General features: G+C 41.8%; 1 protein-coding gene across 5 annotated transcripts in view; it reads left to right on the top strand.

Annotated features, from left to right (window-relative positions):
• The window catches only part of LOC309331599 (disintegrin and metalloproteinase domain-containing protein 2-like), a 94,531-nt gene that overhangs the window by 47,288 nt on the left and 33,063 nt on the right, over nucleotides 1-14,180 (top strand). For all 5 annotated transcript variants that reach the window (XM_081843902.1, XM_081843899.1, XM_081843900.1 and 2 more), the window contains one exon: nucleotides 3,677-3,766. In XM_081843902.1, coding sequence (XP_081700028.1) covers nucleotides 3,677-3,766 — 90 coding nt within the window. The remainder of the gene's footprint in view (nucleotides 1-3,676; nucleotides 3,767-14,180) is intronic.

Below are 14,180 nucleotides of genomic sequence, written 5' to 3'. Positions count from 1 at the left end.
AATTCATTTCCATCTTCCTCTATTTTCTGTCCTGTAATTTATCTTAACATATTCTAACCTTATTTTTCCCTTTAATATATAATTGTCTTAACATATTTTAACCTTATTTTCCCTTTAATACTCTAATAATCTATTTGTACTTAATTCCTTGTAACATTTCTACTAAAGCCATATAACTCCTTTCCAACATTTTTCTAACACACATTAATTTTACAATATTTTAATAAATAGTCTTTAAACTTTTTCCAATCTTCTTCCACCGACTCTTCTCCCTGGTCCCGGATTCTGCCAGTCAAATCCGCCAATTCCCTATAGTCCATCAACCTGGTGATCTTCTGTCCGATGCTCTTAACTCTTTTCCAAGTCCCTTCTGCGAGTCTTCTTCAAAATTATACATTAACTTTACTTTGTCTTCCACTGATCTTAATTTCATTTTCCTTCCTTTGAGGCCAAAGAGTAGATCTCAGGGAAACTCCCACCTAAAGATAATTTTATTCCTTCTCGACGGGGCAGCCAAATCTCCGTAGTTAAATTTAAGATCCAAAAAGTATTTCAGAACGTCTTTCAAAATTTCCACTCTTAACTGTTGTTCTTCTAAGTTCCTCTGGTAGTTCCAACAGTCTCTTATTTTGTTATTCTCTTTTTCCCCTCCTCTTTCAACTCTAAAAGCCCTCACAGTTTTAATCTCTTCTTGACCCAAGTCCCGGTCCCAAAAGTCATCAAATTCCTGTGTGAGGAAATCTATCAAACTTTCCTTCTCCAGTTCAGGTAGGGCTCTGATCCTCGGAATCTGATTTTCTTTAAATTCAATCATAGCAGGCATCAACTTATGGTCATCAAATTGCATCTGTAAGGCTGGGACTCTCTCTCTCTTCAATTGTGTTACTTTAGGTTCAACGACAATAACTTTCTCCCCAGCCTTCTCTGCAGTTTGCCATGTCGAAGTAGATTCCTGTGTCCGTTTCTGAATAATTTCTATATTGGTGTTCACTTTTTGTCCCAAATTGTCGATTTTAGTAGTTACCACAACCACCTTTTTGTGAAGCTGTTCCAGTGAGTCACTTATCTTACATAATACAACCACTAAGGCCTCTTCTGTCAACATTCTTAACCGATTCAAGGTCCCCAGAATCTCACAGGTTTTATCTTGCAGCTGGAAATCCCCTCAGATCAGCTCTTGTAATAGTTTCAAAAGCTTCCTCTAGAGGGAAACAGTTCCTATTTGTATTAGTCCTTTTAGACACAGTTCAAACAATAAAGTTAGTTTCAATTTTCTGTTACTTTTACTCCTTTTTAAACGCAGACAGAGACCATGGAAACAATGTATTCCTCTTATTTAACTAACTGTCAGTGAACGTTCTAATCACGGTCAGTCCTATTGGTAGCCCGTTTCCAGGATTGGAGCGGTGGTATATTAACTCTGTTCGCTCTCTCCTGCAGGTATACTCAGTCCAAAGCTTTCCCCCCTCTTCTCCTGCCACCAAGCGGGGTTTAGTATTTTTTTTCTGATGAAAATTTAGTCCTTGACAATAGACTTTCCGAGACTTCAGCTTGCATCCTCATTGCTTCAATCTATTTACAAAAGGGGAAGGTGGACTTCCTGTTTTAGACCTCCCCGTTTCGGCACCAAATTAAGACGTTTAAAAATCCAATTCTCCGCTCTACTCACGGATAGTTGCTTTAAGATCAAATCGTGCACAGGAAAAAGTCAGCGCTCTCCGGCAACAGCTATGCGGCTTCACTCCGTGGAAGAAGCAGTCAATTTGAAGCACCGCGCCACTCACCCCACGTCGCTCCGGATCCCCGAAACCGGGTTTCCCCGCGAGTAGGGAAGGTGCAAAAGGTGCCAGCCAAATCCCACATTCACAGGCTTCACCCGCCTGTGATTTTTAGTGGGTCTCCGCCTTTGCCGTGGTGGCCAGAGCCAGATTTCCACGAGGCAAATTCCTCCCGATCAGAGGAATTCAGCCATTGCTGGAGGCGCCAACCTGGAAGTCGGGGCATGTATCCTGATCAGGCAGCCTGCCTGCTACCTGATATGGACCCAATGGGTTCCATCCTGTGCTGGGGAGTTGCCCCAAATGTAGATTGGGTGTCTTGACTCCACACAGGCCACCATTTGGAGAGGTGTATTGGCCCATCATTCCCCCTGTGGACTCCCAGACAGAGTTACCTTTCCTGGACACCTCTAATGGTGTACCCCTGTGACTAATGATCCAGTCCAATGCCTCATCTACCCAAGTTGCGATGGTTGCCATGAGGTAGGTGAAAACCTGCAAAGCGGCCAGTTTGCTTGCAGGAGAAAATTCCTCTCTGGCCACAAATATGACAGCCGAGTAAATCACAGCAAGGTTCATATGCCACTTGCCCACTCTCCCATTGAGCGGTCCCTAACTGGGTGGGTGGAAAATCCAGTGACAATAAGGCAAGAGGGTGACCTGCAACTGGCTGCTCTCTTAAATAGGCCAGAGATGGGCTGGATGCAGCCTTACAAACCCTGCCATTGATTTGGCCCTACCTACAGGCACTGCCTGCCCATACCTGCAAGGCTGTTGCAGATGGTGGGGTGATGCCAGGTAACCACTCCTTCCCCCAGCTGCAGCAGAAAATGGTGGCATCCCTAGACCCACCACGGCCACACCATCCAGCAGACGTTGCCCATCCAGAGCCCCAGGTGAGCGATTTCTCTCTTCTGCATCAAGGGGTAGGGGGTGATAACTCAGTGACAGATCACATGCCCCATATGCAGAAGAACTTGGAATTGATTCTGAATATTCCCATCTATAGAATTCCAGGCAGCAGGACTGGGAAAGACCCCATGCTAAAGACGCTCCAAAGGACCCCCAGAAGAGGGAGCTAAACATTAGCATGTGCCCCATTTTCCCACAATGACTGAAAAGTGGGCAAAAAATCCCCTCCCGAATCATTCTCTCTCCCTATAGGAAGAAAGATGCATTCAACCTTTATTCCCCCCCCTCTGTTGAGTATAAAAGCAAATAAGGGGGTGATGATGTACATACAAACTACAGGAAGGGAATAATTAAACAGCACCCCTCCTCCCCCAGGCTGCTCATAATACTCTTGATAGTGGCAGCTTGGTTGCTGGTGGGGTGGGGGGGTGACAGAATCTCATAACTGATATCTCAACAAGCGTTCTAAATGGATATCTTTATCCCAGCTGATGTCTATATTGAATCTGAACTGATTTAATGTTATGTGCTGGTGTTGTTTTAGACTGTTATTTTTATTTAAATACCTGTATATAGTAAGATTTTTGTTATATGTAATAGTTGTAACTGATATATATTTGTAAATACCTCTGGGAAGTGGTTCGTATATTAAAAAAGTATTATAATCAGGTTTATTTGAGTAAAATTTGAAGTCAACCTTTCCCTCTTGTCCTTTCCTGTATTTTGAAATTCCTCTGTGTAAAAAAGCATGATGTAGCAGAAAAGATTTGAGCAGATTCCATGTATAAACCTTTACATTTATTTATTTAATAAAATTCATACACTGCTTGATTGTAAAACAAACCTCAAAGCTTACAAAAAAAGATAAAACAATAGAGTGCCTTGTTGGCCTTAAGCTTTGGAGTTTCAGCTTTCACTTTCATTTTTTTCATTGTTTAAACTCTTTACTGACCCCAGACAAAAAGCTGTATGATTTTTGTTTTCAGGAATGTAAGTACAGTAAATGTTGTACTAGCTCATGTACGTTTCTCCGTGGAGCAGTGTGCAGCAACGAATTGTGCTGTGAAAACTGTCAGGTAAGATGCTAAAGTACTCTCTTCACTGCCTTGGCCACACATTCACCTCAGTTTGTTTGAATTGACACTACCACTTCCTCTGATTTTATCTCCGTAACCTCTGTGTTGCAGCCAATGCTCATCCTACACAAAGCTGACCCATCAAAGTTAATGGATGTCAGGGCTGGTCATTGTCCTCTTCAGATCACCACACAAACGCTTCTTGTTCTTTTATAAAACTTTTTATTGCGTATTAACAAAACAATCTTATAAACGGTTCTTAACTATTATTCCTCCGAGTCACTTCTTTCAGCTACCTTCTGAGCTCTGCTTCTCCATGACCAGCCACTCTCGAAATGTCGAAGGCGCCCTTCCCTTTGTTTCCCCGCTCTTTTTCCTTCCCTCCTGGCTAGAGCTGGCCTGTATCTCCCCTCCTCCCAATCTGAGCTAGAACTGAACCCTTGCCTTTCCTGTGAACCGCCGGTCCCTCCCTCTTGTTCCTCTTGCTCCCTTCTATTAGATTCACTGCTCTCCTTCCCCCCTTGGGGAATGCTTTCTCCCTCTGAGAAACTGAAAACTTCTAACTCTTCCCTGACATCACCCCCTCCCCTAAGCCCCCCTTCCACCTTCTCGCTCTCCTCTGTTTCTGAAGGACCGAACCCTATGAACTCTTCTTCCTCGCTATCTGTCTCTTCAAAAATTTCTTGAAGATGCCAGTTATGGGGTTTTGGCTTGTGGGGATATTTTCTATGAAATTCTCTCTGCAATTCTGGAATCATAGAATCATAGAATCATAGAGTTGGAAGAGACCACAAGGGCCATCGAGTCCAACCCCCTGCCAAGCAGGAAACACCATCAGAGCACTCCTGACATATGGTTGTCAAGCCTCTGCTTAAAGTCCTCCAAAGAAGGAGACTCCACCACACTCCTGGGCAGCAAATTCCACTGTCAAACAGCTCTTACTGTCAGGAAGTTCTTCCTAATGTTTAGGGGGAATCTTCTTTCTTGTAGTTTGGATCCATTGCTCCGTGTCCGCTTCTCTGGAGCAGCAGAAAACAACCTTTCTCCCTCCTCTATGTGACATCCTTTTATATATTTGAACATGGCTATCATATCACCCCTTAACCTCCTCTTCTCCAGGCTAAACATGCCCAGCTCCCTTAGCCGTTCTTCATAAGGCATTGTTTCCAGGCCTTTGACCATTTCGGTTGCCGTCCTCTGGACACGTTCCAGTTTGTCAGTGTCCTTCTTGAACTGTGGTGCCCAGAACTGGACACAGTACTCCAGGTGAGGTCTGACCAGAGCAGAAAACAGTGGCACTATTACTTCCCTTGATCTAGATGCAATACTCCTATTGATGCAGCCCAGAATTGCATTGGCTTTTTTAGCTGCCGCGTCACACTGTTGGCTCATGTCAAGTTTGTGGTCAACCAAGACTCCTAGATCCTTTTCACATGTACTGCTCTCAAGCCAGGTGTCACCCATCTTGTATTTGTACCTCTCATTTTTTTTTGCCCAAGTGCAATACTTTACATTTCTCCCTATTAAAATTCATCTTGTTTGTTTTGGCCCAGTTCTCTAATCTGTCAAGGTCGTTTTGAAGTGTGATCCTGTCCTCTGGGGTGTTAGCCACCCCTCCCAGTTTGGTGTCATCTGCAAATTTGATCAGGATGCCCTTGAGTCCATCATCCAAGTCGTTGATAAAGATGTTGAATAAGACCGGGCCCAAGACAGAACCCTGTGGCACCCCACTAGTCACTCTTCTCCAGGATGAAGAGGAACCATTGATGAGCACCCTTTAGGTGCGGTCAGACAGCCAGTTACAAATCCACTGAGTGGTAGCATAGTCAAGCCCGCATTTTACCAGCTTCTTTACAAGAATATCATGGGGCACCTTGTCAAATGCCTTGCTGAAATCAAGGTAGGCTACATCCACTGCGTTCCCTTCATCTACCAGGCTTGTAATTCTGTCAAAAAATGAGATCAGGTTAGTCTGACATGACTTATTTTTCAGAAATCCATGCTGACTATTGGTGATCACAGTATTCCTTTCTAGGTGCTCACAGACTGTTTGCTTAATGATCTGCTCCAGAATCTTCCCTGGTATTGATGTCAGACTGACTGGGCGGTAATTATTTGGGTCCTCTCTTTTCCCCTTTTTGAAAATAGGGACAACATTTGCCCTCCTCCAGTCTGCCGGGACTTCGCCTGTTCTCCAGGAATTCTCAAAGATGACTGCCAGTGGTTCTGAGATCACATCTGCCAGTTCTTTTAATACTCTTGGATGCAGTTCATCTGGCCCTGGAGACTTGAACATTAATTTTTTCTGCTGGTTTCCATGAGTTCTCAGGCTCATCTAACCCTTTCCATGCAACCAAATACTGTAATTTCCTCCTACTTATTCTCGAGTCTAATATCTCTTCCACTTCGGTCTCCTCTTCCCCCATCATGGTGGGAAAAGGAGGTGGTTCCCTTGAACTTTGATACTTATGTGCTGGTACAAACACTGACAATAAAGATCTATGAAATACAGGGTGTATTCTCATATTTTCAGGCAAATGAAGCTTGAAAGCGACTGGGTTAATTTGAGCCTTTACTTGGAAAGGTCCCAATCTCGTTGGTTCTAGCTTTTTACACCTCCCTCGTATTGGTAGTCCCTTGGAAGACAGCCATACCCAGCTCCCTACTTGGATTTCTTCCCCAACTCGCCGGTGCCTGTCTGCAGCTCTCTTGTAAGCCTCTTTAGCTTCTTCCAAATCCTCTTCCAATATCTCATGAATGCATCTCAACTCCTCTATCATTTGTTCTGCTGCTGGTACTGCTAACTGCTCCTCTTGACCTGGGAATGCCCTTGGGTGCAAGCCATAGTTTGCCACAAATGGGGCTCTGCTTTAGATACATGCATTGCATTATTATACGCAAACTCTGCTAGACTCAACTTCTCTAACCACCCGCTCTGCTGATAACCAGCATAACACCTCAGATATTGTTGTAGTGTTGCATTCGTTCTTTCAGCTTCCCCATTGGTTTGCGGGTGTCTCGCCGACATGAGGCTTAGCTCCACATCTAGTAACTGCATTAACCTCCTCCAAAATTGTGATGTAAGTTGGGCCCCTCTATCTGAAATGATTTGTGATGGCATACCATGCAACCTAAAAATATTATCTAAAAACATCTTTGCAGTTTCCTGTGCGGTCGGAATTTTGGCACATGGTATGAAATGCGCCATCTTGGTTAGCATGTCAACCACCACAAAGATCACTGTATGCCTATGCGATGATGGTAGATCCGTTATAAAATCCATAGACACCACATCCCAAGGCCTTCCCGGCGTGGGCATAGGTTGTAACAACCCTGCAGGAGCTGCTCTGGGTGCCTTGGCTCGTTGACATACTTCACAACCTCTTACATATTGCGTTACCTCCTCCCTCAACTTTGGCCACCAGAACTGCCGTGTGATCTGATACAGGGTCTTTTCTCTACCGAAATGTCCTGCAGTCAGGTTATCATGATGTTGCCTCAACACTTTACCTCTTACTTTACCACTTTACCTGCAGGTACATACAGTACCCCTCTCCTGTACAACAATCCACCTTTTCCCTTGAAACCTTCCTCTTCCCCTCTACCTTTTCTCAGTTCCTCCATTTTCTTTTGTGCAAACTCATCTGTTACTGTCAATCGCTGGAATTCCCTGCCGTCCACTACTACGGCTGCACACCCCCACTGATCCGATCTCAGCATTTCTCGCAACTTGGGAGGTGCTTCTCCTTCCATATACTCAGGTTTGCACAATAGCGCATCTGCACGAACATTTTGATGCCCAGGTATGTACTCAATCCTAAAATTAAACCCAGCAAAAAACCCCGCCCACCTAATTTGCCTTTGGTTTAGCTGTCTAGCAGTTCTCCAATACTCTAAATTCTTATGATCTGTTTATACCACCACCTGATGTGACGCCCCTTCCCAAAAATGTCTCCACACTTTAAAGGCAGCATGCACAGCTAAAAGTTCCTTATCAAATATGGTGTAGTTTTGTTCTGATTGATTTAATTTTCTAGAGTAGAATGCACAGCGTCTCCAGTCCCCTTCCTTGTCCTGTTGCAGCAGAATGGCCCCAATAGCCCTATCAGAGGCGTCAGTTTCTACCTTCATACGTTTACTTGGATCTAGGTGCATAAGATATTTTTCTGAAGCAAACACCGCCTTTAATTTATCAAAGGCCTTCTGTGCTTCCTCAGACCATCTGAATGGCCTCTTGCCTCTTAGACAATCAGTCAGTGGTGTTGTGATTTTGGAGTAATTACCTATGAATTTACGATAGAAATTAGCAAATCCTAAAAACCTCTGTAGATCTTTCTTAGTTTTAGGTGCCTCCCATTCCACCACTGCCTGGATTTTACTGGGGTCCATGTGCACCCCTTTGTGGGAAATGCAATATCCCAGGAACTCCACATTTTGTGTGTGGAACTTACACTTTTCTAACTTCACATATAACCTGTTGGTCCTCAATCTCTCTAACACCTGCGTGACATGTTTTACATGTTCTTCCATACTTTCACTATATATTAAGAGGTCATCTAAATAGGAGACACAGAACTGATCCAGTATACCTGCCAAGACGTGATTGATGAAGGTTTGAAATACCCCTGAGCCATTTTGCAAGCCAAAAGGCATTACCAAGAATTCAAATGCACCATACTTAGTACAAAAACTGGTTTTCCACTCATCCCCTTCTCTGACCCTTATCAGATTATATGCTCCTCGTAGATCAAGCTTGGTAAAGACTTTGGCTGACCTTACTCTTTCTAAGAGGTCATCTATACGTGGCAGTGGGCACACGCGAGGCTTCATTTGGCTATTAAGGATTCTGAAGTCACATACTAATCTCGGTGCCCCTTCCTCCCCTTTCTTTATGACAAAAAAGACGGGAGCACCCCCTGAGGCCCTGGACTCTCTAATAAAACCTCTGCAAATTCTTTTGCAGGAACTCCCTCAATGCTGCAGATTCTACTTCCGACATGGCATATATCTTGCTTGGTGGCAACTGTGCCCCAGGGACTAGATCTATCTTGCAATCATAGGACCTATGTGGTGGAAGTTTATCCGCTTCTTTTTCACAAAAAACATCCTGATAAGCAATATATTGTGACGGAATCTCACTTTCATTCCCCATCAACTTCCCTTCCACCTCTGTTCCCATTACTTCCACCGAGATTTTCCCCTTTTGCCCCAAACAATGTGTCATACAATAGATCGAACCAAAAACCAAAGACCTTTGATGCCAGGCAATCACTGGATTGTGACGATTGAGCCAACTCATGCCCAGGACTATCGGGTGCCCAGCTAGTTTGGTCACATGAAATGCCCTGGTCTCTGAGTGATGACCCATATCCATTCTCATTGGTGGAGTCTCGTAAGTCACTTCTCCTGACAGTAGCCGTCTGCCGTCGATTGTTTTCACTCGTAGTGGGAAATTCAAAGGTAACAAAGTGATTTTGTGTTCCTGTACCAATTTCTGGTCTATGAAATCTGCTGACGCTCCTGAGTCTAACAGCGCCTCTACCTGGACCCTATGTCCATTGGGTAGTTGTAGTTGCACCTTCACCGTTAGTCCTGGAATAGGTGGTTCCGTGTGAGAGCCTTCTGTTGCTCCTCCACCCGTCTGCAAGCTCCCATTTCCAGCTGGGGACATTCGTTTCCCTGATGCAGTTCCTTCGGGCAATTGTCTTCTCCCATGTCTGCTCCAGATAGAGACTTCCATCCTTTACGATTGCGACATTGTCGTGCTAGATGGCCTGGTTTTCCACAGACAAAGCAACGCCTCGTGTCTCTTCCTCTCCCTGCATTTCCTCTTACCATGGAAGGGGTAGAATTATAGAATCATAGAATCATAGAGTTGGAAGAGACCACAAGGGCTCTTCCAACTCTATGATTCTATGATTCTATAATAAAGGACTCCTAGATCCTTTTCACATGTACTGCTCTCAAGCCAGGTGTCACCCATCTTGTATTTGTGCCTCTCATTTTTTTTGCCCAAGTGCAATACTTTACATTTCTCCCTATTAAAATTCATCTTGTTTGTTTTGGCCCAGTTCTCTAATCTGTCAAGGTCGTTTTGAAGTGTGATCCTGTCCTCTGGGGTGTTAGCCACCCCTCCCAGTTTGGTGTCATCTGCAAATTTGATCAGGATGCCCTTGAGTCCGTCATCCAAGTCGTTGATAAAGATGTTGAATAAGACCGGGCCCAAGACAGAACCCTGTGGCACCCCACTAGTCACTCTTCTCCAGGATGAAGAGGAACCATTGATGAGCACCCTTTCTGTTCGGTCAGTCAGCCAGTTACAAATCCACTGAGTGGTAGCATAGTCAAGACCGCATTTTACCAGCTTCTTTACAAGAATATCATGGGGCACCTTGTCAAATGCCTTGCTGAAATCAAGGTAGGCTACATCCACTGCATTCCCTTCATCTACCAGGCTTGTAATTCTGTCAAAAAACGTTTGCATTTCTTTTTTTTCTTTTTTTTTAAAGATATTTATTTTGATTTTATATAATAAAACAAATATTACAATCAAACGAAACAGAAAAGAAATACAATAAAAAGCAACATAATCCAACAGAACTAAAAAAAACAGTAAAAAACATATGACAGAAAAAATAAGAAGAAACAGAAAATAAAGAAAATTAGTTTTTGGATTCTTGTCTTTATAACCCTCTTTCCTGACTTCCTCACGTCTCCCTTTCCTGCGTTCCCCTTTACACAATCAAATTCAGCAAATCCTTACCTTCTTTCAAATCTTAATCAATATTATACATTTCAACCTATTATGTCTTCGATTTTCCCTTTCTTTATTAAATCCATTTTTACATGTTCTTTATAATATTATTCTGACCTTTACACCCTTTTCTTTTAAAACATTTTTGCATTTTTCTTTTTACCATGTCACTAATGCCATATTATCTTTATATCCAACATCATTTTAACATTCAAACATTTTACAAAGTTTTTGTAGGTATTCTTTGAACTTCTTCCAGTCCTCTTCCACCGACTCTTCTCCCAGGTCTCGGATTCTGCCAGTCATTTCTGCCAATTCCATATAGTCTATCACTTGCATCTGCCATTCTTCCAGGGTGGGCAAATCTTGTGTCTTCCAATACTTTGCAATAAGTATTCTTGCTGTGGTTGTTGCATACATAAAGAATGTTCTATCTTTCTTTTGCACCAATTGGCCGACAATGCCCAGAAGGAAGGCCTCTGGTTTCTTAGGAAAGGTAAACTTAAATACCTTTTTTAGTTCATTATAGATCATTTCCCAGAAGGCCTTAACCCTTGGGCATGTCCACCAAAGGTGAAAGAATGTTCCCTCAGTTTCTTTACATTTCCAGCATTTGTTATCAGGCAGGTGATAAATTTTTGCAAGCTTGACTGGGGTCATGTACCACCTATAGATCATTTTCATAATATTTTCTCTTAAGGCATTACATGCCGTAAACTTCATATCAGTGGTCCACAACTTTTCCCAGTCAGCAAACATAATGTTATGACCAATGTCCTGTGCCCATTTAATCATAGCTGATTTGACTGTTTCATCCTGAGTGTTCCATTTTAGCAGCAGGTTGTACATTCTCCAAAGTATCTTAGTTTTAGGTTCTAACAATTCTGTTTCTAATTTCGATTTTTCCACCTGGAAGCCTATTTTTTTATCCAAGTTAAAGGCCTCTCTAGTTTGATAATAGTGTAACCAATCTCGCACTTTATCTTTTAGTTTCTCAAAACTCTGCAATCTCAATGTGTCTCGATCTTGTTCTAGTATCTCCCAATATTTCGGCCATTTGGCCTCCATATTGAGTTTTTTCAAAGCCTTAGTCTCCATAGGTGATAACCACCTTGGGGTCTTGTTTTCCAATAGATCTTTATATCTTGTCCAGACGTTAAACACAGCTTTCCTGACAATATGGTTTTTGAATACTCGATTAGCTTTTACCTTGTCGTACCACAAATATGCATGCCACCCAAAAGCATTATTGAACCCTTCCAAATCCAAGATGTCAGTGTTCTCAAGAAGTAGCCAATCTTTCAACCAGCAGAATGCTGCTGATTCATAGTACAACTTCATGTCTGGCAGGGCAAACCCCCCTCTTTCTTTAGCATCAGTCAATATTTTAAATTTTATTCTGGGCTTTTTGCCCTGCCAGACAAATTTAGAGATATCTCTTTGCCACCTCTTGAAACAATCCATCTTGTCAACAATCTGTAAAGTTTGAAACAAAAGCAACATTTTTGGGAATACATTCATCTTTATAGCTGCTATCCGGCCCAACAAGGAAAGCTTCAATTTTGACCAAATTTCTAGATCTTTCTTGACTTCTATCCAGCATTTCTCATAGTTATCTTTAAATAAATTCAAATTTTTAGCCGTCATATTAATCCCTAGGTATTTCACTTTCTTAACCACAGTTAAATCTGTCTCCTTCTGAAACCTTTCTTTTTCCATTATTGTCAAATTTTTCTCTAAAACCTTAGTTTTTTGTTTGTTCAGTTTAAATCCTGCCACATGACCAAATTCTTGAATCAATTCTAACACCCTTTTCGTACTAGATTCTGGCTCCTGTAATGTCAACACCAAGTCATCTGCGAAAGCCTTAAGTTTATATTGTTTGACTCCGACCTTAATTCCTTGGATCAGCTGGTCCCTTCTAATCATGTTCAAAAGCACCTCCAGGACCGAAATAAATAACAGTGGAGAGATAGGGCATCCCTGTCGTGTTCCTTTTTCTATTCTAAACTCTTCTGACACCACATCAGTAACTATCAATTTTGCTTTTTGTTCTGAATAGATTGCTTCTATACCATTTTCAAACCCCTGTCCCACTCCCATTCCCTTAAGATTTTTCTTCATAAAATTCCAAGAAATGTTGTCAAAGGCCTTCTCCACATCAATTAAAATTAAAACTGCTTTTGTATTTATATTCGTTTGCAATAACTCCAAAATGTCAATAATGTTCCTTGTATTATCAGAAAGATGTCTGCCTGGGAGAAAGCCTGCCTGATCTTTATGTATCACTTCATTTAAAACTCTTTTTAGTCTGTTGGCTAAAATATCTGCAAAGATTTTGTAATCCACATTTAAAAGGGATATGGGACGGTAGTTTTTGAGTTGTGTCTTTTCAAATTCAGATTTTGGTATTAATGTGATGAAAGCTTCTTTCCACGACTCCGGCACCTTCTTTCCCTTCAAAATCTCGTTGCACACCTCCTTTAATGGTTGAATTAAATAGTCTTTCAAAGTCTTGTAGTACTTGGAGGTTAATCCGTCCGGTCCTGGAGATTTGCCTAATTGCATATTTTGAATGGCACCTTCAATCTCCTGTTCTGTTATTTTATGGTTCAATGTTATCTTATTTTCCTGAGATATTTTTTGTAATCCATTAATTCTTAAAAATTGGTCTATCTCAGTCTCATTCTGTGGCCCCTGAGTGTAGAGTTGTTTGAAGTATCTCTGGAAGCACTTTCTGATCTCCACAGGATTCTGGATGTTTTTTCCTTCCACCTCAAGATTTGTAACCGTGTTCAATTTCTGTCTTTTTTTCAACTGCCACGCTAGCAGTTTCCCCACATTTATTTGCTGATTCAAAAGTCTTTTGTCTCATTTGTTTAATTTTCCACTCAATTTCCTGATTTGTCAATTTCAGATATTGTACTTGGTATAATTTAATTTCTCTCAGAATCTCCTGTGACTTTGGTTTCGATCTTAATTTTTTCTCTCCTTCTTTTATTTTCTCCAAAATTTTATCTTTTTTCTCATTTTGGGTTCTCTTTTTTATAGCATTCTGTTGTATCAGAAACCCCCTCATGACCGCTTTGCTTGCATCCCAGATTACTCTTTTTTCCACTGTAGTTTTCAAATTTACTTCAAAATAATCTCTCAAAGTCTTTTGGGCCTTCTTAACAATCTCTTGATCTCTTAAAAGGGTGTCATTCATTTTCCATCTGAAGGAACCAGTTAATGTTAACTTCATTTCCATCTTCACGGCGTTGTGGTCGGAGCAAGTTTTGGGGCAGATTTCCACCTTTCTAGTCTTTGGTGCCAGTCCTCTAGTTATCCATATTTGGTCAATTCTAGTCCAGGTCATTTTGGCTTCAGAGAAGAAAGTCCCTTCTCTCCCTAAGGGATTTTTTGTTCTCCAAATGTCAATCAAATCCATATTGTCAGTTAGGTCAAAAAAAGTTTTAGGTAGTCTGCCGTCTTTTGTCATGTTTTGTCTTTGTGCCTTGTCCATATTTGTGGACACCACCCCATTCATATCGCCCATCATGATAATATTGTTGTAATCCATATAGTCCAACATTGTCTCATGCAAATTCTTGTAAAATTCTGACTTCCCCTCGTTTGGTGCGTAAATTCCTAAAATCAAAAATTTTTCTCCTTGTATTT

This window comes from Podarcis erhardii, assembly GCF_964252035.2.
Source record: "Podarcis erhardii genome assembly, chromosome: 16".
Classification (NCBI taxonomy): Eukaryota; Metazoa; Chordata; class Lepidosauria; order Squamata; family Lacertidae; genus Podarcis; species Podarcis erhardii.
Note: the sequence above shows the minus strand (reverse complement) of the source record. Positions and strands in the feature narration are given on the sequence as shown.